Genomic DNA, 24,098 nt, shown 5'->3' with positions numbered 1-24,098 from the left:
ATAGTCTACAGACCAGACTGTGATGAGTATAAACCAAATCTCATTCTCTGAGCCTGAAGCTGTGCAACCATGCATATGACATGTCTTCAGCAGATGCTGTAAAAGATGCAGAGAGCAGTATAAAACTATAATCGCATTCTCATTTTCAGAAATGCCCCCAATGAAATGTAGCTCATGGAAAAGAAACATGAGAAGATTGTTACCAGTGGGGACAGTCAACTCAGAGGTTAGAATTCATTTTTTATGTATCTAACGTTAGCCTTATTGTTTATGTTATTTTCTGAAACATAATCCAACCAAATCCCCTTATTTATCAATACATTTTCCCAAAAAAATCCAGTTCGGGGAAAAGACTCGAAAAAAACGTGGAAAATTCAGATAGTACTAATTTTCGGATTTTTGCCAGAAAGCAATAAATCTTCGCATTGTTGTATGAAACCCATCGCAGATCTGGATATCTTCGGGACATCTTGCATTGACTTATATACAACCTCGGCAGTTCTGAGATGCGATTCAGACTTTAATAAATAACCCCCTTAATGTCGTTCACTGCCATCCCTCAGTGTTTAGAGGAACTGAAAATAAAAGGGTAATATGGTGCAGCTGTAGGCAAAATGCAGTGGAAACCAACTGTGTAACTGCAACAGATTTAGCCTTCGTATAATGAATTGCTGGCTCAGGGTTAAGTGGTGGACTGGCAATCTGTAGCTGCTGGTAAATGCCAGATGGGCTACTGTAAGATGCCAACCTTTTAAAATTAGAAGCCACATTTAAATGTTAAAGATCAACACAAGCATGAAAAAAAATACATGTGGTGCCAAATAAGGGCTGTGATTGGCTATTTGGTAGCCCCTATGTGGACTGACAACCTACAGGAGGCTCTCTTTGGCAGTGGACTTTGGTTTTTAAACAACCAAAACTTGTTTCCAACCAGGAATTTAAAAATAAGCACCTGCTTTGAGGCCACTGAGAGCAGTTTTTATGAGCAACATGTTGCTCAGGAGCCACTGGTTGGGGATTACTGTTCCAGAGAATGTTAAACTGGGGCTTTAGTTGCCATTAATGTTGACAACTGCTTAAAAAAAATCTACACAAACCAGGGCTGAATATGAGCATTCCAAAAAATATCTTAGGATTCTAAAATCGGAATGCTGAATTCATTTAATCCAACTTTAAAACATCAGCAGATGGTATGAATTTAATGACCCAGTTTAGGTATCATTACTTCCCATTAAGAGTGCATGTGTGTTTGCCACTTGTCTAAACCAAGCCGTAGAACAGTCAGTGTACTTTTCCATGGTTTCAGTGCAACAGTTTCATTTTCCATTACACAAACAATCACAAAATAATAGAAAAGCAGTGTGTTTCTGTGTTTACACTCAGAGCCAGTCCTGTAAATTATTGAAAGAAAACAGAGCGGGGATAACTCAAATGACCATCCTGTATAATATTTTCCTTTATAGGGTACGTACTAACAGGCTATTTTTGGATCGCCTGACGTTCATTTCAGCTATAGATTGAATATGTATACACTGCACATGTTAGTGTGATGGTGCGCGCTGATCTTGCCGCTCCACATGTTGTCATCAATGTGCAGATTAAAAATTGAAAATGAAGACTTGGTTTTGGCATGCTGGGATTTTTTCACCAGTGCAGGAGATATTACAATATTTACTTATATTAAAGGGTAACTATTTTCGTAGTATCTGCTTTATGCAAATGTTAAGACTTTGCAATTATTTGCAATTACTTTACTTTGCTTTTTTTCTGTGATGGTGTTCAGGTCCAGACTGGCAACCTGTGCTGGAAAAAGCTTCTATAAAATGCCATAGACAATTGCTATTTACTGGACCTGTGAGGGGCTGATTGAAACTGTCTGTACTCGAAATGCCAGGGCCTATTTCTAATCTCAGTCACTATCATTGTGCCAGGAATTCAAAAATAAGCAACTGATTTGAGGCTACTTGGAGCAATATCCAAGGCGTTGAGGAGCAACATGTTGCTCACGAGCTACTGGTTGGGGATCACTGATCTAGGGTATGCCTGCATTTACTTCTTGTATCAGTTATCTGCAGTAGATCACAATATGAATGAGAGAGGATGTAAAATGAAAGTAGCATTTTAGATTTAAGGTTAAAAGTGTTGAAAAAGACAAAAAAACAAATGTTAGCCAGCATTGCCCTGTCTCATGTACTTTAGCTAGCTCTTGGTAATTGCGGCACTAGAGTTGGGTCATCCCACTGGGTACAGGCAGTGGTAGTGAATCCCCGCGACATTACTAAAGGCCCACAAAAATAGGCTGCACCAGCAAGTCTCATGGTACAATCAAACAGTGATTTCTGTAAAGTGATGGCTATAGGCAGAACTTTAAAGTCAAGCTATAGTGTCCCTTGGAAGTGTTGTTGGTAATTAATGCTGGCATCATTTGCTGGTGACATTCACCAATCAGATTGCAGCATGATCCTTTGAGGACTGGGACAGGTCACATTCACGAGGCAATAAAGTGCTACATTGCAGACTCTAGCTTGTCCCCAGCCTCAAGTCCCGAGTCCAAAGTCCCGAGTTGACATGTAAAGAAACCCAGGCCCCTCTGAGTCAGAGTCCAGTGAGTCACTCTGTCTCACAGTATGTAGAGTTGGCTGCTGCCGATAACATCAGAAATTGTACTTTCAGTAGGTTGAGTGATTGTATGAGATAAATAGAAAAGTGATACATTATAGCAGAGAAAGGTGTCAAGAGCAGCAAGATTGAGTAACTTGCACCAGTTTAGTCTTCTATGATAACACCTACTCTGCAATGAAAGTAATAGATGGGCAGAACAATAAGCATTTTTCTTACGAGCATACAGTGTATATGGCAGTTGATTAATACTCATGCAAGTGCTGTCAAAACATATAGAAAGGATCTGGCCTTGGGATAGGATTTACCAGCAGGATGTTCTCCTAATTACAGTAACCCCCTCAGAGGAGTAGAAAGGATTGTCTGTGTTCATTGCTGTTCTGATGGGTGAACTCCCTTTTTTTAGCGTTCGACAATAGGTCAGTGAGGAAGAGCTTTTATTTATCTGGTGGTTCAGACCTTGAACTTATTGATGCCACAAAGATGTCAGTGCTACACTTATTGCACATCCAGATCTCTGCTTCCCAGCCTTGACCAGAGGGCACCGTTTACTTAGCACAGTTCTATAGTACAGCAAAGTCAAGGCAATGTATGCTAAATTCAACTTTCAGATAATCAAGTTATTGATCTTATATACATTGCCTGAGTTCTGTTTGTACAGAATGCCTTCTTCCTCAGCAACATCCACAGAGAAAGAGTTGATATCTCCAGTAATAGTCATAGTCTTCCACCACAGCTTTATTCACTGATGTAAACCATTATATACACTCTGGGGATGCAGAAGCTATTTATAAATTTCATTTCATGGGTGAAACTGAAAGTCTTTAGTTTGCTTCACTAATGTTCTAGAATTAAACCGTCCTTAGGTTTTCACTGTAGCTTCCAAGTGAGCTCCTCACCATGAGTAAAGAAAGAATGCAATATGGTCAGTAACGCAATAAACTCTTAACTTGGAAGTTTGGGGTTTAATTTTTTCAACCACTCTTTGGATTGGGCAAAACATTTTGATGTTAAGGTTTAAAATCCAAACAAACTATTGCAAATGCTTCACGTCTGTAGTTGATCAAACCATTTTCCTGTACAGAGGCCTGTCTGGGATCTACTACACTTACAGATGTGAAAACCTGTGGGCTGCCAGTTGTTATCAAGTTCCAATTCCCGCCATGCTTCAGCTATCAGAGGGCAAGGTTGTCTAGTTCAGCAACAACTGTAGGACTCGGGAATAGGTACAATATGCCTGGCCTTCAATAATAGGTGGATTTTCATAAAGGCTAGGGAAGGCTAAGCCTCCCCAAACCTACCGGATAAAAAAAATGAGGAGAAAAGAAAAAAAATCAAAAGTTTACTAACTGTTTATTCTGTCTAAGCCTGCATTACAAGTGGGCAACTCGAATAATCCACAACAAGGCAGTGCAAGTTTAGTAGAAAAAATACTAAAGGTTCCTGGAAAGTAATATAAGGGAAAATGGGTAAATAAGAAGAAACAAGAGAGAAAGAAAGGGGTAAAAAAAAGGGGTGGAAAGCAGATGTCTAATGAAAAGTGGAATAGAGTAGGGACAGGATAGAAACTAGTAAGTACTAGAGACATACAGTACCCATCTTGCCACTTGTTAAATGTTAAACTGGGGCTTTAGTTGCCATTAATGTTGACAACTGCATAAAAAAATCTACACAAACCAGGGCTGAATATGAGCATTCCAAAAATATCTTAGGATTCTAAAACGGAATGCTGAATTCAGTTAATCCAACTTTAAAACATCAGCAGATGGTATGAATTTAATGACCCAGTTTAGGTATCATTACTTCCCATTAAGAGTGCATGTGTGTTTGCCACTTGTTTAAACCAAGCCGTAGAACAGTCAGTGTACTTTTATATAGTTTCAGTGCAACAGTTTCATTTTCCATTACACAAACAATCACAAAATAATAAAAAAGCAGTGTGTTTCTATGTTTACACTCAGAGCCAGTCCTGTAAATTATTGAAAGAAAACAGAGCGGGGATAACTCACATGCCCGTCCTGTATAATATTTTCATTTATAGGGTACGTACTAACAGGCTATTTTTGGATCGCCTGACGTTCATTTCAGCTATAGATTGAATATGTATACACTGCACATGTTAGTGTGATGGTGCGCGCTGATCTTGCCGCTCCACATGTTGTCATCAATGTGCAGATTAAAAATTGAAAATGAAGACTTTGCCTTTGGCATGCTGGGATTTTTTCACCAGTGCAGAAGATATTACAATATTTATTTATATTAAAAGGTAACTATTTTCTGTAGTATCTGCTTTATGCAAATGTTAAGACTTTGCAATTATTTGCAATTACTTTACTTTGCTTTTTTCCATCTGTGATGGTGTTCAGGTCCAGACTGGCAACCTGTGCTTTAAAAAGCTTCTATAAAATGCCATAGACAGTTGTTATTTACTGGACCTGTGAGGGGCTGATTGAACCTCTCTGTACTTGAAATCAAAAGTTTACTAACTGTTTATTCTGTCTAAGCCTGCATTACAAGTGGGCAACTCGAATAATCCACAACAAGGCAGTGCAAGTTTACTAGAAAAAATACTAAGGGTTCCTGGAAAGTAATATAAGGGAAAAATGGGTAAATAAGAAGAAACAAGAGAGAAAGAAAGGGGTAAAAAAAAAGTGTTGGAAAGAAGATGTCTAATGAAAAGTGGAATAGAGTAGGGACAGGATAGAAACTAGTAAGTACTAGAGACATACAGTCAAAGTACGATATGAACAGCACCACAATTGTAATTGAAGTTAAAATGCCTTTATTGCTCAAGTGAGGGGCATTACCGCAACGTTTCAGGCCTCATTTGGCCCTTTTTCAAGGCTTGAAAAAGGGCCAAATGAGGCCTGAAACGTTGCGGTAATGCCCCTCACTTGAGCAATAAAGGCATTTTAACTTCAATTACAATTGTGGTGCTGTTCATATCGTACTTTGACTGCATTTACTGGTGGAAAGTGGCCACTGGAGAACCTGCACCCATCCAAAGAAAAGTAAGAAGATTTAATAAGGTTGTGCTGACTATTTTTGTTTGCATACTAGAGACATACAGTACCCAACTTGCCACTTGTTAGAATCAAAGAATTTTTTTGGGACTTACTTTTCTTATTACTGGGGTACTTTGATTTATGACATGCTATATGTTTACTGGACATGCTAGACCAAATAGTCCTGACAAGTAAGGGCTGAATTCCACAGCGCGTGTCATTGCCTGGCGACAAGTCAGACATCAGTTCAGCCATAAAGGGTTACGTAGCCTCCCCAAAGACAAAATTCACCCTCCGCCCATGAAAGTTTTTGGCCTACCCATGTATCATTCTGCTTCGACCTAGAACCTGTTTCCCTCCATAGACTAGTTGAGCTAGCATCATATTCTGTTGTTTTCTTATACATTTTCTTTTCTTGTTTCTGTGCTTCAAGTTAAGAAAATGAGAATTCAGGTAAATAAATAGGTAGTGTCACTACATCAGTAGTGCACACATTAAAATACAAATATTCTTGTACTATTTACAACACAGCCACTTGCCTAAAAACCTTGTGGACATTCTCTTCTAACCCCAGATGCCTTAGCTCGATGCAGTTATTAGCGTGGTCTCCAGTTAAATTTCTTTTAATGAAATATTTTCCCTACTTATTTCCCCAGTGCCCACTGTTTCTGTCAGCTCCAGAATCTGTAAGGCTCTCAGTTCTTTAATACATCTAAGCCTTGTGCCCCACGGAAAATAAAATCAGAGTAGTAGTAGGTGAAATTTCTGCCTCTTGCTGCCTGCTAGTTGGCTCGTAGCCATGTGCCATTGATTGGGCGACCTATTGTATTGACCTATTGAATCAGGCTTTTGTCTCGGAAGGGGGTTGGCGCTTGTTGGGGCACATAACCACACTGTAAATGACCCATCTATATATAAATAAATGACCTAAATCCATTTAAAATACACATTATTGATGATAGGAAAAGGGACGTTTCTCTTGCCCCTGGTTTTATTTTTTGCAATTTCAAACCCTGACGCTTATCCTTTTCTCTATTTTTAACAGCTTCATATCTTTCTTTCAATGGATTTTTAAAATACCATGTAAACATTTAATTTATTGTAATTATTTTAAGGTTCTAGAACATCCATGAATTCCATGAATTCCATTTTTATACAGTAAGCAAGACTGTCCTCCCTTGGGAAATAGGTATGAATCAGCAGGGCCAGGCATCATCAAAGGGCCTATAACAGTGCAAAAAAAAAAAAAGAGAATATGTTTAAATGCATCCTTTTCAAGCAGGGGCCCTGAATTACTCATGCCCTAGAGAGCAGCATTCAACGATCCAATGCTGAAGCCCCTGGAGAGTTTAATCTCTAATTAGTGCATTTCTTCCTCTCTCCTAATACATGCCTTGACATTTCATGCTGTAATTTCTCTCCTGGGAAATATCTGCTAAGGTGAGAGAAATCCTTCCCAGGACAGGAGGATTTCCACTCATGTATCAATGGAGCCTTTGATCTTGAACAGGCCTTGTCAGTAATGTTCATGGGGAAGGGGTGGTGGTGGGAACAGATTTGAAACGTTTGGAAAGGCTAGAATTAGGTTATTATTGTATCCTAAATAACTCGCTCACAGCTAAATGAAACTCTCTCTCTCTCATACTGTATATATATATATATATATATATATATATATATATATATATATATATATAGTACACAAGAAGATGTTAATCCCCATCATTTTATAATTTTTAATCTATTTTTAAATTAGGGATTAGGGTTATCACCTTTTCTGGGGCCGGAAAATGGGCAGGGGGTGGGGCAGATGATTTCAAAGGCAGGGCCAGGACCAGTGATGTCAGGGGCGAGACTGATAACTACAGGGGTGGTAACATTACATACCTCCCAACATTTTGGAAATAAAAAGAGGGACAAAAAGTTGGCACGTGTAGAGCAGTGAATTTTGACCACGCCCATTTTTGTAGCCACACCTCCTAATTACCATGTTCATTTTACAAAATTGGACACGTTATGAAAGTTTGAACATATTTCTGTGTTTTTTTTTCAGTTATTACAGTTTTGTTAATGAAGGTGAATTGCCCTTTAAGAGTCTAACTTTCCCCAAGGGACCTGTTATCTTATATTGTTACAATTATTTGCTTATCTCAAAATTGTTACAAAAGAATCTTATCTTCTGCTGTGGCTGTTCTGGGGTGTCTGCCAAAAGCCAATTAAGTTAGAAATTTTGTTTCTCTTTCTGGCTGTTCAGTGCAGTGAAAAACTGGACTTTCCAGTTCAAATGAGGGACTGCGGGTTGAGCTGTCAAAAGAGGGACTGTCCCTCTAAAAACAGAACAGTTGGGAGGTGTGACATTAGACCTTTCCACCAAAATCAAAAGAATACAATTGTGAAGGATGTAATTCATAGAGCTAACATTACCAACTGTCAGTCCCTGCTTTTGAGAAAGTCCCTGGAAATTTTTTGTCCCTGGTTTTTTTTTTTTTTTTAAAAACTGACCAATTGCACAGAAGTATTTAACATTTGTATATTCAGAAAAGTGTTTCAGTTCCTCTTTAAAAAGAGGTGGTTAAAACTTTTAAGTGTGTGTTTATCAATGCAAGCTCTAAATCAAAGACTCGTCCTCAAATAGACCCCCTCTTTTAAAGAACAATCCAGAATTTTTTCTCTAAAGTTTCTAGTGTAATATAACTGGTGCCTGGGAAAGAAGCATCATTGGTAAAGATGAGGTGCTGGGTTTCAGATTCACTGTGGGCACAAGAGGCACCACATTCACTGATGAGCCTGGCGATAGGGTTGCCACCTTTTCTGGTGCCGGAAAACAGGCAGGGGCGGGATGGGTGATGTCAGAGGCAGGGCAGTGATGTTGTGGGCGGTGACTTTGGGGCCAGGACAGGTGATGCAGAGGGCGGGATCGATGACGTGGCGATCAATGATTGGCTAATCGCCATGTCATTATTTTCATTGTTTTTCATGTCCTGGCCGGATTTCCTAAAATTTTAAATCCCTTCCAAATAATGAACTGTTCGGGTGAAATCCGGACAGGTGGCAACCATATTTTTAATATACCTTTGCCCCTCTGCTAGGTTGACTAAGGCTTTGTGTCCTGTTGTAGTGCAACCATTCCAAACAATGGGGCTCATTTACAAACACTGGGCAAATCTGCACCTGGGCAGTAACCCGTTGCAACCACTCAAAGGTTTGTTTTCATTATCCAACCAACAGGTGGCAGAAAAAAGCCCAGTGCTTATAAGGGTAGGAATACATGGATGTTTTCCGCGCAATCTGACGCGCTGCAACAAAACGCCTGCGTCAAAACAGATGCGACAGAAATAAGGTAAGTGAATGCAGTTGATCCGATGCGACATGACTGTCAGATGCAGTTGCTGCACGCTGTGTCTGCATCCGACAGTTGTGTCGCGTCGGATCAATGCAGCGACTTCATCCGACATTTCCATTACTTACCTTATTTCTGTTGCTTGCGATTTGACGCTGGCGTTTTGTTGCAGCGCACCGAAAACGTCCATGTAGTCCGACCCTTAATGAGCCCCACTGCATGGTCTTCAAACATTAATCACCAAATGAAACATTTCCATTGCTCATTCAGTTCTGTGGTGCTTTCTAAAAGTGCAGCACAGTTACCAGTGCTAGATTATGGGAGCACCGAAATGTGATATGGACATAAAATCAGAATCAAACTGCCGTGTGGCCATTCTTAGCTAACTGTTACCCGGAGGGGCTCTATATAACCAACAAGCATGTAATTCAAGGTGCATGAGATCTGTCATCATAATCGGGAGCACCCCCTTCTTCCCTTCCTGCCTACTCTGCTTAAAGCTGAAGTTGATTAAAGAGATCAAGCGCCATAACCATTTGAAAGCTGTTTAAAGATGCCTTTTATTTACATATGAGATAAACCTGAACTAATGTTATATGAGGATATTCTGTAGGTGTGTTTATTTTCTCTGTATAAAAGCATAACGTGTTTATGTGCTACAGCAGCACTAAAACTAGACCAATAAAAAACAAACGGCAAGACACTAATCCTAGGTTATCTGCAGCCTATTTTATCACATCACACAGTATGTGGTACCTAGTTCATACGAATACAAATTGACACACGATTATAAATTACTTATATGGTTTTTTTTTAAATGACTTTTTTCGCCAACAATGCTTTCTATTTTTATTGGCTGCCTTCATATTAAGGATTTAGAGGCTAACGATGTGGATAGCTACAAAATACATATTTTGGAAACGCAGGAAAAACGCAGCATGTTGTGTCTCAACCTGCGTTCGGCGCCTACATGCGCCTGTGTGAGTACAGCCCCATTTGAAATAATGAAATGCGTCTATTCCTGCGCTCCCCTGTGGCTGAACGCCGGAAAACGGAACGCAGGGGAGCGCAGGTAAAAACGCTCATGAGTAAGAGCCCTTATTGGGGCAAGTTTAATGTTTTGGCACATTATTGTGGTCTGACAGATGCTATGAACCTGAATTGCAGAGTACGTTGCAGAATCAAGCCCTCTGTATTAAGTTATTGATAAGAAACCAGTGGGAGTGAAACTACAACGCCCTCTCTTTTGGGTTGGACAGTGATAATGTTGATGGTTTGTAAAATTAAAGGCTCCATTTTAAATAACTTATAGTTGCAGTATGGCCCTTTAGTCTGGGCTGATAAGAGGAAAGATAAAGGGGTACTGGAAGTGACTGTAGTATTTCAGACCAATGACCATCTTTCCTAGATGGAGCTAGCATCACCAGCGACAGATTTCTCTTCGTTGCCTTTCCCCCCTGGCTCGCTCCTTTGAGGTTTGCAAATAGGACATACAATTTTAAAAAATATAACAGTAGTTTGTTTTTTTTCTAAGACTCCAGGGGCATTTGCCCATCACTGACCAGTAGAGAATAGCGGCAGTCAATATGATCCTGTGCACCCGTCATTGCTGCTTATGCTACTCATTGAGAAATAGTGGTGTGCAGAGTATATGTAGCAGTGACAGATGGACTTCTGCTCAAAAACTTGGGCACTTGCTGGGAGGTCACCCTTCCCCATGTGTTCCACACATGTTCTCCTTTTTATTGAGTTGCATTATCAGCAGTGACTGACAGACAGACAGCAACAGTGGTTAAAACACCCTTTGTTCCATAGATTTAAAAAGCAGTAATTGCTAAGATGCTGAAAGGAGTTTGGAGAGATGTTTATAATGATCACACCTTGGGACTAGGTTTGCCTCCTTTTTCTTCCTTTGAATCCGGACATGGGACGGCACCAGTGATGTCAGAGGCAGGGTTGATGACGTAAAGGGGTGGCCAGTGATGCAGAGCGGTGGTCAAGTGATTCGGAGGGGTGGGCCGGTGACGAGGAAGGGCCGTGACGTGGAGGGGCGGTGACTAGGAGTGGCGGGCGGTGATGCGGAGGGGAGGGCCAGTGACGCGGACGGGAGGGCCGGTGATGTGGAGGGGCAGGCCAGTGACATGGCGGCTCATGATTGGCCTAATCGCTCCAGAAGCATGGGACAGGCTTGCATGGTTTTTAGACTTTTGAAAACCAAGCAGACATTTTTCAACCAGACGGTGGGTATAAAAACCTGGCTGTCCGGTTCAAAACCAGACAGGTGGCAACCCTACTTGGGGCAAATTTACTAAAAGGCGAATTTTCACCTCGGAAGGCTTCGCCACACTTCACACAACTTCGATTAAGTTAATTTGCAGCGAATACACTTATTTTTCAAAATGCAAAGTTTCATCACGGCAGACGAACGCTGGCGAAGTTTCGTTTCGGCAGAAAATTAAGCAAATGTTAACTAGCGTTACTTTCTACCTAGTAAAACTTTGTTAACACACTTGCACTCACGTCAATCTAAATAGGGCAGGTACATACAGGTCATATATATGTCTTTATAAGTGATTGTTGGTGAAATTGCTGGAAGTGGCCACTTATTAAAAATGTCCAAGGAATCAGAGGGTATGAAACGCATAGGGCGGAGTACCTGTATGCCTGGTCTGTATCTTTTTAACATGATTTTTGAATAAAAACTAGATTCTTAAGATATTATAGAGTTTTGGGATATTTCTTTGATTTTTTTATATATATGCGCCCTTGGAACTGGGGGCTGTATCCCAGAAACTATGGCCCTTTAGACTGTAGCATCTAACTGTTATAAAAAATTTTAAGAGCCCAACCTTAACCAAATGTGGAATGTGCTTCAAATGGATAAAAAAAATATATAATTTACCAAAAAATATATTTAACAGTTACAACTTTTAAACATAAGCCCACATTAAAATATGAAAAGACAGGATATGATGTCACTGACATAAGATTGAGGAGTATGTAGCTTCATCTTATCAGTTTGCCAGGTATTACTTGGCAAAGCAGACTCTGGTGAAAAGGGTAACTTAGTGGAAAATTTGCACTTTGATGAATTTGCAGAGTAACGATCATTAACCTACCGAAAGGTGAGAAACTTCGCAATCACTGTCCTCTATGCCTGTAAGTAAATTGACGATGTCCCTGCGGATTGTTGTTTTGGCAAATTATCGCTAGCAAAGGCAACTTCACTATTTAGTAAATCTGCCCATGTTATCAAGTAACATTATAAGGCAAAAGTCAGAAAAACAGTCTGTATAGAGAAAATCAATATCTTAACTGGCTGAAAAAGCCATGTAAACCCATTGTAATGTAGAGATGCCACTTTCCCTGAAGGCTGCCATAGTCAAATACTGGCATGAACACCTCTTCCAACTAGAAGTTACTAGGCATCCTATTCCCATAGCTTATGCATGACCTGTTGGTGGTGCAGAATTAACTTAAACTGGCTATAGGCGTGCAGATTTTATTCTTTGTACGACAAAATACGGTTTGTTTCAATGTAACGATCTACAACTCAACATTCAGATTAAATAAGCAGGAAATATAACAAATCAGACAATGTTCTGCCTATTAATTGGCAGACAGCAATCGTAGGAAAGTAATGTCCTATAAACAGTAGTGACAGTCACCCATGGATATTGTCAGACCAACTGGTAGCTCATGAGCAACATGTTGCTCTCCAACCCCTTGGATGTTGCTCCCAATGGCCTCAAAGCAGGAGCTTATTTTTGAATTCCCGGCTTGGAGGCAAATTTTGGTTGTACAAAAACCACATATTCTGCCAATCAGAGCCTCAATGTAGATTGACAATCCACATAAGGGCTACCAAATGGCCAATCACAGCACTTATTTGACACCGCAAGAACATTTTTAATTCTAGTGTTGCTCCCCAACTCCTTCTACTTCTGAATGTTGCTCACGGGTACAAAAGGTTGGGGATCCCTGGTATAGTGGTACATCAATAAAAGAAGCTTGCTTTTTATTTGTATACAATTATCTAGTAAAGTGGCATCTATCAATAAAATGGAAAGTGCATTGTTGACTGTTGGAAGGGGGTTTCTCCCTAGTCATACAATACACTGCCGCATTTGGTTAGGAAATAGGTTAGGAAAAAGTTATCTGTGGGTAAACACATTAGACTGCCAGTAAAGTTGAGTCTATTTAAATTTCTTGTGTCTCTCTACTAAACATGGAGCTGGAGGCTGTTGACTTCTCATTGGCTGAACCCTGCTGCCATCAGTATTGGTATCACAGTCACCACAACACACACCAGTTACCAAATTAGCTGGAAGTTACTGGGTTGAGTTGGAAAGAGATGAAACATTATGAATGATTTTGTGTTTGGGTAACTTCCACTTTCCTCAAGGCTCTTGGTTGTTACTGCTTCACATACCATACACACTTCTCTTGGTCTTTGAGCAAATAACCACTTGTAGAGTTGCCAACAAAAACATTACGTTATCACAGATAGCTGCTTACCTAAGAGGCAGGGCAGTTGAGTATTGCCTTATGCTGAGACTGACGGTTTTCAAGTATATTTATATATTTCTATATTATATATTTCTGCAAGTATATATTCTGTATTTCAGTGATCATAGCAGAAAAAAATAAAATATCCACCCAATAACCTGTTTTATTCTCCTGTAAGAAGGATGACTTTGGTGCAAAATGAAAAGGAATTCTATAATCATTCTAGACATTTACAAACCAAAGCTTACTGTTTCTGATTAACTGTGTGTCCCAGTATGGTGACAGTGGCTTTTTCTTCATATAAAATTTCATGCACTTCATGAATCACATTCCATTTGTGCTGGTACATATAACACATTTAGTTGTTATTCCTATTGCACCATTTATGTTCTCCTTATAATTCTTCTCAATATCTCTTCCTCCCATAACCCTTACTCCTGTAGTCAATACGACGTATCCAAATGTTATCTTTTCTTTGCTGTTCATCCTTTCTATCTGTTTCATCTATTTAACACTATGTATGTGCTCCATGCAGCCACTTTAGCCTTTCCGTTATTCATTGCAACTCCTCCTACTGAGCTATATTCCTTTGTCTTACCACCCCGCCATTGTGCCATATAATTTAGCAATGGAATTCTTGTTGCTTCATATACAATTTCCCAATAACCTAGTCTGTTGTTCCAAATACCTTCTCCTTATATCTCCACCTATTGTTCCATGTGACCCCTCCCTATAATCCATGTTGCTTCTCATAATTCCCTATAGACCCATATAGCCTTTCCTTTATAACTTCTCACATTTTTCCATACACCTCCTTCTTAGCTTTTTATATTGCTGCACCTCTCTCTTTTGCATTTTATGATCTCTCCCTGTAAATCTTTCTGTTGGCTCCAAACCCCCTATAGATCCCTGTAACCTCTTCTTCAGTCTTTCCATCTCATTCTTAGCAGCTCATATTGATATAACCTCTCCCTTTTGTCTTCCTGTTGGTCCATATAACTCTTATTTATGGGAAGGCCCCTAATACTCATTTATGGCTCCAAGCATCCTCTCCCTATAACTATTCCTTCTGCTTATAACTCCATATAATTACACACCTCAGTTAAAATAACTGATTCCTATAACTTTGCTTTTGTTCCAGATTGTGTCACCCATTATATAAATTGGTCCATATAACAATTCCATATACAAAGTCTGCTTGCTTAAGGCACCTTTCTATCTGACTGTGTCTCAACATACTGTCTTTGGATGCCACTCACCTCTTGCTGAGAGCTTCTTGGTGTTTATTATCTTTGCTGCATATTCATGGCCTGTGCAAAGCTTTACACAGCGTCTGACCACCGAGAATGCTCCCCTGGAAGAGACAGACAAGACACCAATTAAATTCTTATATATTTATCATCTGCATCCTTTATTTTTTTAATTCCAGTTCAAAGGTGGAGCATGGACTTTATCTACTGTATGTGGGCTGTCTGTTTTTATCTTGCAGGGTGGTTTGAAAAAGAGGACAGTTGCTAGTTTGGTCATTCACCTCAATTAATAGGGATACAGTATATCTATTCCCAGCCATGTAGATAGTAAACTAGTGTTTAACTGTGGGACTAAACCATTTTATTTTTTATAGGAATAAAAGCTAATTTGTTTCAGTGCTTTTTAGTACTACCAATCATTTCCTTGTTCATTTACCTAGTTCTATTTAGAGTGTAAGCTCTGTAGGGCAGGCACCTCCTTCATCCTAAATCTCACAAAATGTCGTACTGTACATGCATACATTTGGTGAGTTTTGGGAATAATGCCAATACTGTCTAAATCTGCAACATTAATATCTGTAGTGAAGGTTTCCTTCCATATTAGTCCTAAATAATCAGGCCTAGAGCCCACCATATCAATGATATCAAGGGCTGCTCCTCTAACAAACATCAATAGAAAATGCTAAAGGATATTGACCTTGTACAGAGCTAAGGAGCAAAGGATAAAGGGCTGATAGAATTTTTACTAGTCTGGGGCCCCTTAGTGTAAGGAAGCCTGAGAAGACTATTTGGTTCTCTGGCAAGACAAAACAATTTCGTCTTATTTCTTGCATGTTTTTATGATGGATGGGGATAAGAATTATTACTTTAGGTAGGTGATAATGTGATACATTGATGGATTCTGTTTGCCAATACAGTAATAACAGAGGAACAGACTGCAGGTCAAAATCAAGGTGCTCAAGGGTAAGATAGAGTGCAGTCACACACAAGCATTTTATTGTTTCCTACATTCTATACTATCTGTACCGGGAATGTGAAACCTGTGGCTGAGCAACTGAGTGCAACTCTCAGCGTCCCATCTATTGCTAAAGGCTTCTTGGGGTTACTGCTGTGAGATGTAGTTCAATACACATTCAAGGTCCATGAACACATAATGTTCTAAATAATTGGCCCATTATATCGAAACAGTTGTATAGCACTGATGTAAGGTTTGAGGACCCAGATATAAAGAAGAGATATTATAGGCATGTACCACGTGTGTTGGCTTTTTGCTTTTGTGAATCTATTCCATCTTTACTTCCAGTATCTCTCACAATTGGTCTTCAAGTGGGACCCACATTCCTATGCCACACTATACATTCCACCCCACTTTTGCAATCCTTCCTCAGGACTTAGTTAGGGAATCTTTCCGATGGTATTGGGATGGTTGCTCCTGGCTGTATGTGCCTGAAGGCAACTCAGCACAAGGATTTATATGGTTGGCAGAAGTAATAGATGGAGGGAACAGCTTGGGCAATGTAAAAATTGCGTGCATGGTCAGAAAAATATCCAAGGAGCTGAGTTTGAATCAGCTCATGAGGCTCATTAGTCATAGGAAGATGGAGATGTAGTTAGAGGCGTATATTTTCCTGGTCAGTAAAAGAATAGCAGAGATGGCTGCAGGGTGGAATGGATTGCAAGTGACAGGTACTGATGTATTAAGCTATGGGGAAACTCTCCAGTGACTCCAGACTCTCTAATTCCTAGGAGATTCTAAGGAGCCCATTTATCAATGTGTCCAAACATGGTTTCCATGTGATAGAGGGGTTCCAAAGAATTATATAGGGACTGGTAGAGATTTTTTAACTCACTGGAGGTTTTTGTCACCAGTTAATTCATCTCAGCCTGAGAGAGTGGTGTGTAAGGGGGGTCAGCACTGGAATAGCAGATGTGGCTGTAGGAAGCGGCAGTGAGAGGTGACAGCTGTGCAAGTTCAGTGCTAGAATAGCATTGGGAATTGCAGATATCTGTGATGCAGCCTCACGTGCATCCGGCAGTATTCTAAATATAGGTCTCTATTGACCCCACAACGTATTCACATTCTGTATGCTCCCAGAGGTGAATAAATTAATATTAGTGTCTGGATGTGAGCAAACACCATGCCCAGTCGGAGCACAAAAAACATTGCATGGGGTTTTTCTTCTGCAGAGCTCTGCCCTTTTGGGTGTAAGTGCCGCTGGGCAAATGCCAGCTGAGTAGTGCTGAGCAAACACTTTCCTCGGTATAGATGGGCAAATGAATCTATGTCTTGCCAGGGATGCTCAGCCTAGACAGAACTTTATATGTTTCCTGTATATGCATAATCAAGTACTGATATTACAAAATTATTGTCATCATATGTTTATATAGAAACATCTAGTGATTACTATATAAGGTAACATCCATTAACTAACAAGCCCTGTGGTTTGTGCAGAGTTATCATGGCCCATGATCTGCTGTGTATATTCTGCTATGGACTTCAGGTAACATGGGGATCTGATTATGTGTAGGCCATCTCCCATAGAATTAATCTTAAGCAAATAATTCTATTTTATTTAATTATCTCCCTTGTTCTTCTGTAGTACAATTCAACCACACTGTTATATCCGTACATGGTCACAATCTACCAGGTAACACCAGGTTCCATAAAGGAACAGACAGGTATAAACAGGGAATTGCTTTCTTGCTGACTCTCTATAGAACCTTGGTTTGGCTGCACAGTCTTAATGAGAAATAAACTGACAGAGTAGAGCACACATTTCTGGGTAGCACAAGCAACACTGTCAGGGTTCATGCACATATTCACTGCATAGCTATCATAGGATACCTGGCTGCAGGAAAGAGAAAGCAAACAGATAATAAAGGTAATAAGGTTAGACAGTCGTTCATTGGCTTGGTGTAAATTAATTAATCCCTTCCGCTGTGTTTGTGTTTAAGGCAAATTAAGCCAGGTCAGTTCCTCTCCCCTGCTTAACATCCTGGTGACATTGTGACCTCACATTATACAGGGCCTGTCCCAAAAACCACATGTGAGAGCCAATTGTGACATCAGCACTTGGGGGAGGGAGGACTAAGAACACGCGGGCAGGGAGGAATGTTGTAAAATTCCAGGGGACACAGAGATACCAATATACCTGCCAATCAAATCATGAGTCTTCAAACCCAGTGTTTCCTAAGCAATCATCCATCAAATACCCTAATGGATACAAAACGCCTGCTATGTTTTACCATAATGTAGACATTTCAGGCAGACAATTTTTCATTCATATCTGTCAATACTGGTCAGTAAGCCGGGTTGGTGGCGAAGGTATTTAATAATTCCAGTTCCTTTGAGACACCAGTGATTAACAATTGCCCTAACTTTTTTATATCTTTAAATGTTTTGCTACACAAATCAAGAAGATCCTGTCCCTCGTCAACTTTTACGTCTTTAAAAAGAATGTAATAGAACGCCTGCAATGATCCGCCCCCCACGGATTTCCAACTATTATAATCCATCCCCCAAAATCACAGTAGGTATTCTCATTGTCACACAAGGCACACCATCAAAATCTCCCTGTCTATAAATGCTGGGGGAATTCAGTTATAACAAGCACCCATCCATCATGCATTGATTATCCTGCAATGTAACCCAAATTGCCACATTTTACTGGATATTAGACAAATAAATGGTTCATGCCCACGCCACCGGTGTCTGCCAGTAACCAGTGATTATACCCCTGCAATCTATGAATAGTATTCAGCATTGCTCAGCCTCTGTCACCCCAAACCTCACTCTGCATCTCACAACACCTCCCAGAAGGAATGTACGCAGACACTCCACTAGGCACCCAGACACGTATATATATATATATATATATATATATATATATATATATATATATATATATATATATACACACATACATAGACACAGAATTTTAGGTAGGTGTTCATGCAGAACCCTTGCTGAGCAATGAACAGGGTTAAAGAAAACAGATTTCACATGCATATATGCACCTGTATATCCACATGTTTTCATTCATACAAAAACATAGACAGATATGCAAGTATACCTATATGTATTGAATGGATAGATGATAGATAGATGATAGATAGATAGATAGATAGATAGATAGATAGATAGATAGATAGATAGATAGATAGATAGATAGATAGATAGATAGATTATTATTGCATGCAGGGGTGAAATGCACTCTCATGCCTGTATTGGATTAATCATCCCAGACACATATAGGCATGCTTTAAAGATATCTGCAGTCACATCAAGAGCCAGGATAACAAACTGACTCCCATAAACACCCTGCATGACCCTGTCTACACCACGGGTCCCTTTCCAAAGTCCACTTGCACTGAGCAGAGGATTGAGGGGCGTTGGTGTAAATAATCCTATTGGGGAGTCCAGTTTGTGAACCCAAACCAGGGAGATTTACTGCCCCCCACCATCCCCCAGCAGGGTGCTTCCCAATCCCAGATGCCCAGCTGCAGGTGAGGAATGGAATAATGTCTTACTTGCCAATCTCTTCATAAAGCTGGTACTCATCTGTGAAGCGAGTGCAGGTTACAGCCATGTCTGCATGGGATCCCGGATCTGCAGTGCTTCTTGGCTTTAGTTGGGGACAGACACTGTTCAGTCCTGAGTGACAGGGGTTGAGATGCAATGGAGATAGTGTTCTACTTGCCCCTTTAACCGTTTTCTTTTTTTCCCCCTCCTTGCACCTTCTGTAGGGCTCTCTGCGTCTTTTCTATCACACGCAGACACACACTCTCACACACAATACATAAATGCCAAAAAAAGAAGGTAGGGTAACAGAAAGGCAGAAAAGGGGGATAGAGAAAGAGATAGAGGGGTTGGGTAGAAATCTAGGGGGAAATGGGAGAAAGGGGAAAAAAAGAGAGGAGAGACAGCCAGGAACAGCTTTGAATGTGTCTTGCCTGTTTTAATTTCAGACTGAGAGAAGAAGAGGGAGGGATGGAGGGAGGGAAACAGAGGCAGAGAGGGAGGGCAGAGATAGAGTAGAGATACAGGGAGATGAAGAGAACAGGAAGGGGGTACAGGAGAAAAAGTGTTGAGGACAGGACAGAAGCAACCATTTACGTGTCATCCTATGGAGAAAAAAAATCAGGGTCTGTAACGCACTGCAGCATTATGTATGCCAGCTCCCCTCCAGACACTGATGGGTTAACTAAGGCTCCATGCAAATTTATAGACTTCTGCACTGTTTAGTGATCATAAATACATCTGAGCGTTCTGTTGCACCAGGCTGTGCAACTAAGCTGGCAAAAAAACAGACACAGACAGTCCAGCAGAACCACACAGTGCAGAATCAGCCTCTGGGAGTCAATTACGGGTGCCCGTGGACTAGTGCAATGATGTCTAAACTCCATATGTCGTTCTACAACTCCTAACATTGGCTGTGCTGGGTTATGGCAGTTGTAGTTTAGCAACATCTGTGGCCTGCGGCTGACCTCAGGAATAAGGCCCATAAGCATGAAGGGAGCTGTTGTTGTAGCGGGCAATAGTATAGCAACCATACACTTCTACAGATCCCAACAGTACCTGCTTGATCTAAATCTGAACATGTTCTATTAATACCTGGCGGGGTGCTCTATAACACCACGTAGCATTCTCCATTTATTTATATGGAAATGAGAAGGACTTGGATCAGTAGACAGTTGTTGCTTCCATAATAAAGTACATAAGTGCCTGTTGCAGGGGTGCAAAGTGTTTGCAATTAAGATACAATATAGAGGACCAATTGGGTATTGGGAACTGCACTCCTAAACACCAATGACTTGACATTGCCAAGCTCAGATCACTTGAAGGCATTGTACATGATATTTTCAAGCAGAGAGGCAGAGTAAGAAATTGTTACAGTAGCTGCCAGGGGAGAGAATTAGGGCAAAGGGAAAGGTTGAGCCACAAAATCTTATAGCAATTTGGAATACTTATATATTGTAGTTTGTCTTCCGAGGCAGTGAATGGGTTAATCGAGGCAGTGAATGGGTTAAAATGTGACCTTTCAACCAAACTCTTTGTAGTGTAGGCAATTAGTAGGCAAGGAAGGGGGTTGGTAACGTGGCTACTTGCATTTGGCCTGAACCATGCATGGAGATGCAGCATGTGCCACGTTACCATGGCAACAGCTACTGGAACAATTACATCGTAAAATACTACCCCCACCCCACGCACCAAAGAGGGGGGGAGTCCTTTCGTAAAGTGAAGTGTCAGGAGGGGAGAAATTAAGGTTTAATTCTTAAAGTCAAGATGTGACTATAATTAGCCATGTCATGGGGAGGGGGAGTATGTCAGGTCTGTTAAGGCACGCACGTGTGCTCGTTTTTACCCATATTAAGTAACTCAGTGGTCTGTAAAATGTTCTCATAACAGGATTTGTTCCCTGGAGGGAATGGGCCAGGATTATGCAATGTTCTACTACAGCCAATGTTGTCATAGCAGAGCGTAAAGGGCAAGATATGAAAGCCTGTATAGACCAGCTTCGTTTGGACCTAGGACCTTAGAATCCTTTGAGTTTGCAGGAGAAGGCAAAGCCAGAGAGCAAAGAGGTGTATTCATGAATTTCTTTTTATAGTGCTCAGATTCACTAATATGGGGAACGTATTGATGCTGGCTCTGGAGTCAATATCTATGTTAGATTCAGATATCTTTTATTAAACTTGAAGGTCCAACCTTTGGCCAGTACCACCTTAGTTCATGAAATGAGTACAGATATAGAAACATATCATCAGCCATAGTTTCAAGACTAGGACAGTAATTATATATTCACCCCAAATCTCTCCCTAACTGACCCACAAGCTGAGCTTCAATCACCACTCTCCACATTTGCTTAACAGGCTGAGCCTCTGCCCCTACCGCCATTGTTCAAAGCTCCACTTGAGAGGCCAGTACTATAGACTGGGGAAGTGGCATAACCTGAAAAAATATTTTTTTGGGGGGCCTACTGCCCTACTAAGCTGCATCGCCACTCTTCTGGTCCACCTGCATAGAGGAAGCAGAGACCATTTAAGGCCTTGTACTGGTAGGGCATATCATGTAATTTGTGATAAACATGGGCTCATTTAAAAACCCTGGGCAGTAACCCATTGCAGTGAATAGCTTTGTTCAGAGAGCTGCCTGAAGTACAATGAAAGCAAATTAGTATTGGTTGCCATGAGTTACTGCACTAGTGCAAATGTGACTATTATTATTAAATGAGCCCTGGAGTGATGTATTAAATAATAAAATGACGTTCCTCTGCTGTAGGCCCAGCAATAAAAAAAGTAGTTACCCTGGAGCAGTGGTTGTTGGATTTCTTCGATCCAAACCCCCCTTTGGAAGTCCAAGCTTTTGGTCAGGGTTCCCCTTAACTCACAACATGGTCACAGATATAGAAAAAAATGTTTTCACAAATTCTCATTGACCTTGATCTTGATGCAGGGCTGGCATCTACTGTAGGAGAGGAACAGACATTCTCTCCAAATTCTGGTCGGGTGTAGTAAAGTTCCAATAACAGGTAAGACCCATGGTGCCAGGTGGTTCTTCATCTAGTGACTCCCAAAAAACTACCCAGTCACTAACAACCCCCTTGGAATATACTACCTCATCTATTGACTTCCCTTCTCCTCAGAAAGAGGGTGTAATTTTATCTCTTTGTTCTAATCCCCAATCTGGTCTCTATGGGGGGTAAGTAATAAACAGATGGGGTATGACGGGAAATTCACAGTAGGGGATGAGGCCCCCATATAGAATGGCTTTAAATTAAACAGACAGAATGGCACCAGAGCCTAAAGCTGGCCACAGACTCAAAGAACTCATCGTATGAATCGAGGATTCATACAATTTTTGGAACGTGTGTGCAGAGTCCCGACATTTTTCGTCCGGCGGAGATCGGTCGTTTGGTCGATCGGACAGGTTAGAAAATTTATGTCGGCTGCGGGTAATTTCTCTGCGTGTATTGCCGATCATATGATTTTCAGTGGGAGACTGTCACTAGCTTTGTCTATCATACGTTTGCTGTCAGGGGCAGAACATCAGCGGATCTGTTCTTTATCTACTTTATTTGGTCGGAATGGTAAGACTTTGATCTGAATGGTCAGTGGCAGGTCGGGAGATGGGAAAGTCCGATCGTACATTAATTTGTACGATCGGATCTTTGCGTCTGTGGTCAGCTTTAGGCCTATACCAAGATCGCTACAAATCAAAAGGCCATTCCTTTTTCATAGTCTTCCATACTGTTTAGTTAGAAGGGAAACTACAAGTTCTAATTAAACACAGCCATTAGGACAGTCTAGTAGGCAGTGCAAACCAGTAATATGGCCACATGAGTCACCCTTCCCTGTGTGCGTAACAGTAGAATAAATACTCCTGGATGACAAACCAAGCCTGGGGACTTGAATGCTCATTTCCCATTGTAAAGGATTCCAGTGGCGTCTACATTATGGTCCATTTCCTTGTCTTGGTTTAGAATCGCTCAGCGCAGCCTTGCACAATGCATTGTTCAGCCCCTGTCTTTATAAAGGATAGCTAGCACAAAGCATAGGCATGTATGAGCGTTCCAAAAAAAAATCTCTTTCGTGTGAAAATAGCCAGTAAAGTTTAATAACTAAAGATGACAATAACAATACAGCAATTTCCAAGATAAAGCGGGACTGCTGTATCTTTACTTTTCTGGTGTCTGTTACAAATGAAATCTAAGGATTTAATAAATTCAATGAAAGTGACCAGGACTGGAGTTAGATGAGTTGACCATAGTCACACCGGACAGGCCCCTTTTGAAGAGGGTTCCATATTTCAGGCATGTCTAACCAGCAGCCGTCCAGCTGTTGTTGAACTAAACTCCCACTTGAGAACATGTAACAGTTGTTATGCGATACAAGTCCATTCTCCCCTATTCTGCATCCAGCCCTGACTAAGCTGATCAGATGCAGCCTTCACTGCAAATCATCAAATAAAAGAAAGAAAGTAAATGTCTTTGGAAGTTTATCTTGTTACATAACGTCCCTCTATGGATTAGGACCATATTTTATAATAACTTATGCCCCATTATCTAAAGGTATAACCATAGTGCCAAAGCAAATGAATTCAATTATTATGTAGCTAGCAAGATATATACAAAATACAACAGGACACTGGCACCTATTCAAACCATTTCACAAACCTCAACGTCCTCAATAAGTTATAGAGGCTGTTGAGGCTTGTGAAATGGTTTAAAAAGTTGCCAGTACCCTGTTAACTGGAGTTTGTTGGAATGTGATTAGGATGCTTATTCTGTGCCGCCAAAAAATGTTTTCCATTGAATAAGCCTTTATTTATATGATTTTCTGAAAGCCTTTTAGGATTCTCTGGAGCGGCATTTA

General features: G+C 40.6%; 1 protein-coding gene across 18 annotated transcripts in view; it reads right to left on the bottom strand.

The window, feature by feature from the left end:
• camk2a.S (calcium/calmodulin dependent protein kinase (CaM kinase) II alpha S homeolog) overlaps positions 1-19,710 on the bottom strand; it is a 102,287-nt gene extending 82,577 nt beyond the window's left edge. For 8 of the 18 annotated variants that reach the window (XM_041587570.1, XM_041587565.1, XM_041587569.1 and 5 more), the window contains exons 1-2: positions 19,254-19,709; positions 14,733-14,827 (exon numbers count right to left, since the gene is read on the bottom strand). In XM_041587570.1, the coding sequence (XP_041443504.1) occupies positions 14,733-14,827; positions 19,254-19,312 (154 nt within the window). In that variant the 5' untranslated portion in view covers positions 19,313-19,709. 18 annotated transcript variants of the gene reach the window in all.
• Positions 19,711-24,098: the final 4,388 nt, after the last annotated feature.

Source organism: Xenopus laevis, chromosome 3S (genome assembly GCF_017654675.1).
Source record: "Xenopus laevis strain J_2021 chromosome 3S, Xenopus_laevis_v10.1, whole genome shotgun sequence".
NCBI lineage: Eukaryota > Metazoa > Chordata > Amphibia > Anura > Pipidae > Xenopus > Xenopus laevis.
The sequence above is the reverse complement of the archived record's forward strand: the minus strand, read 5'-3'. Positions and strand labels throughout refer to the sequence as shown.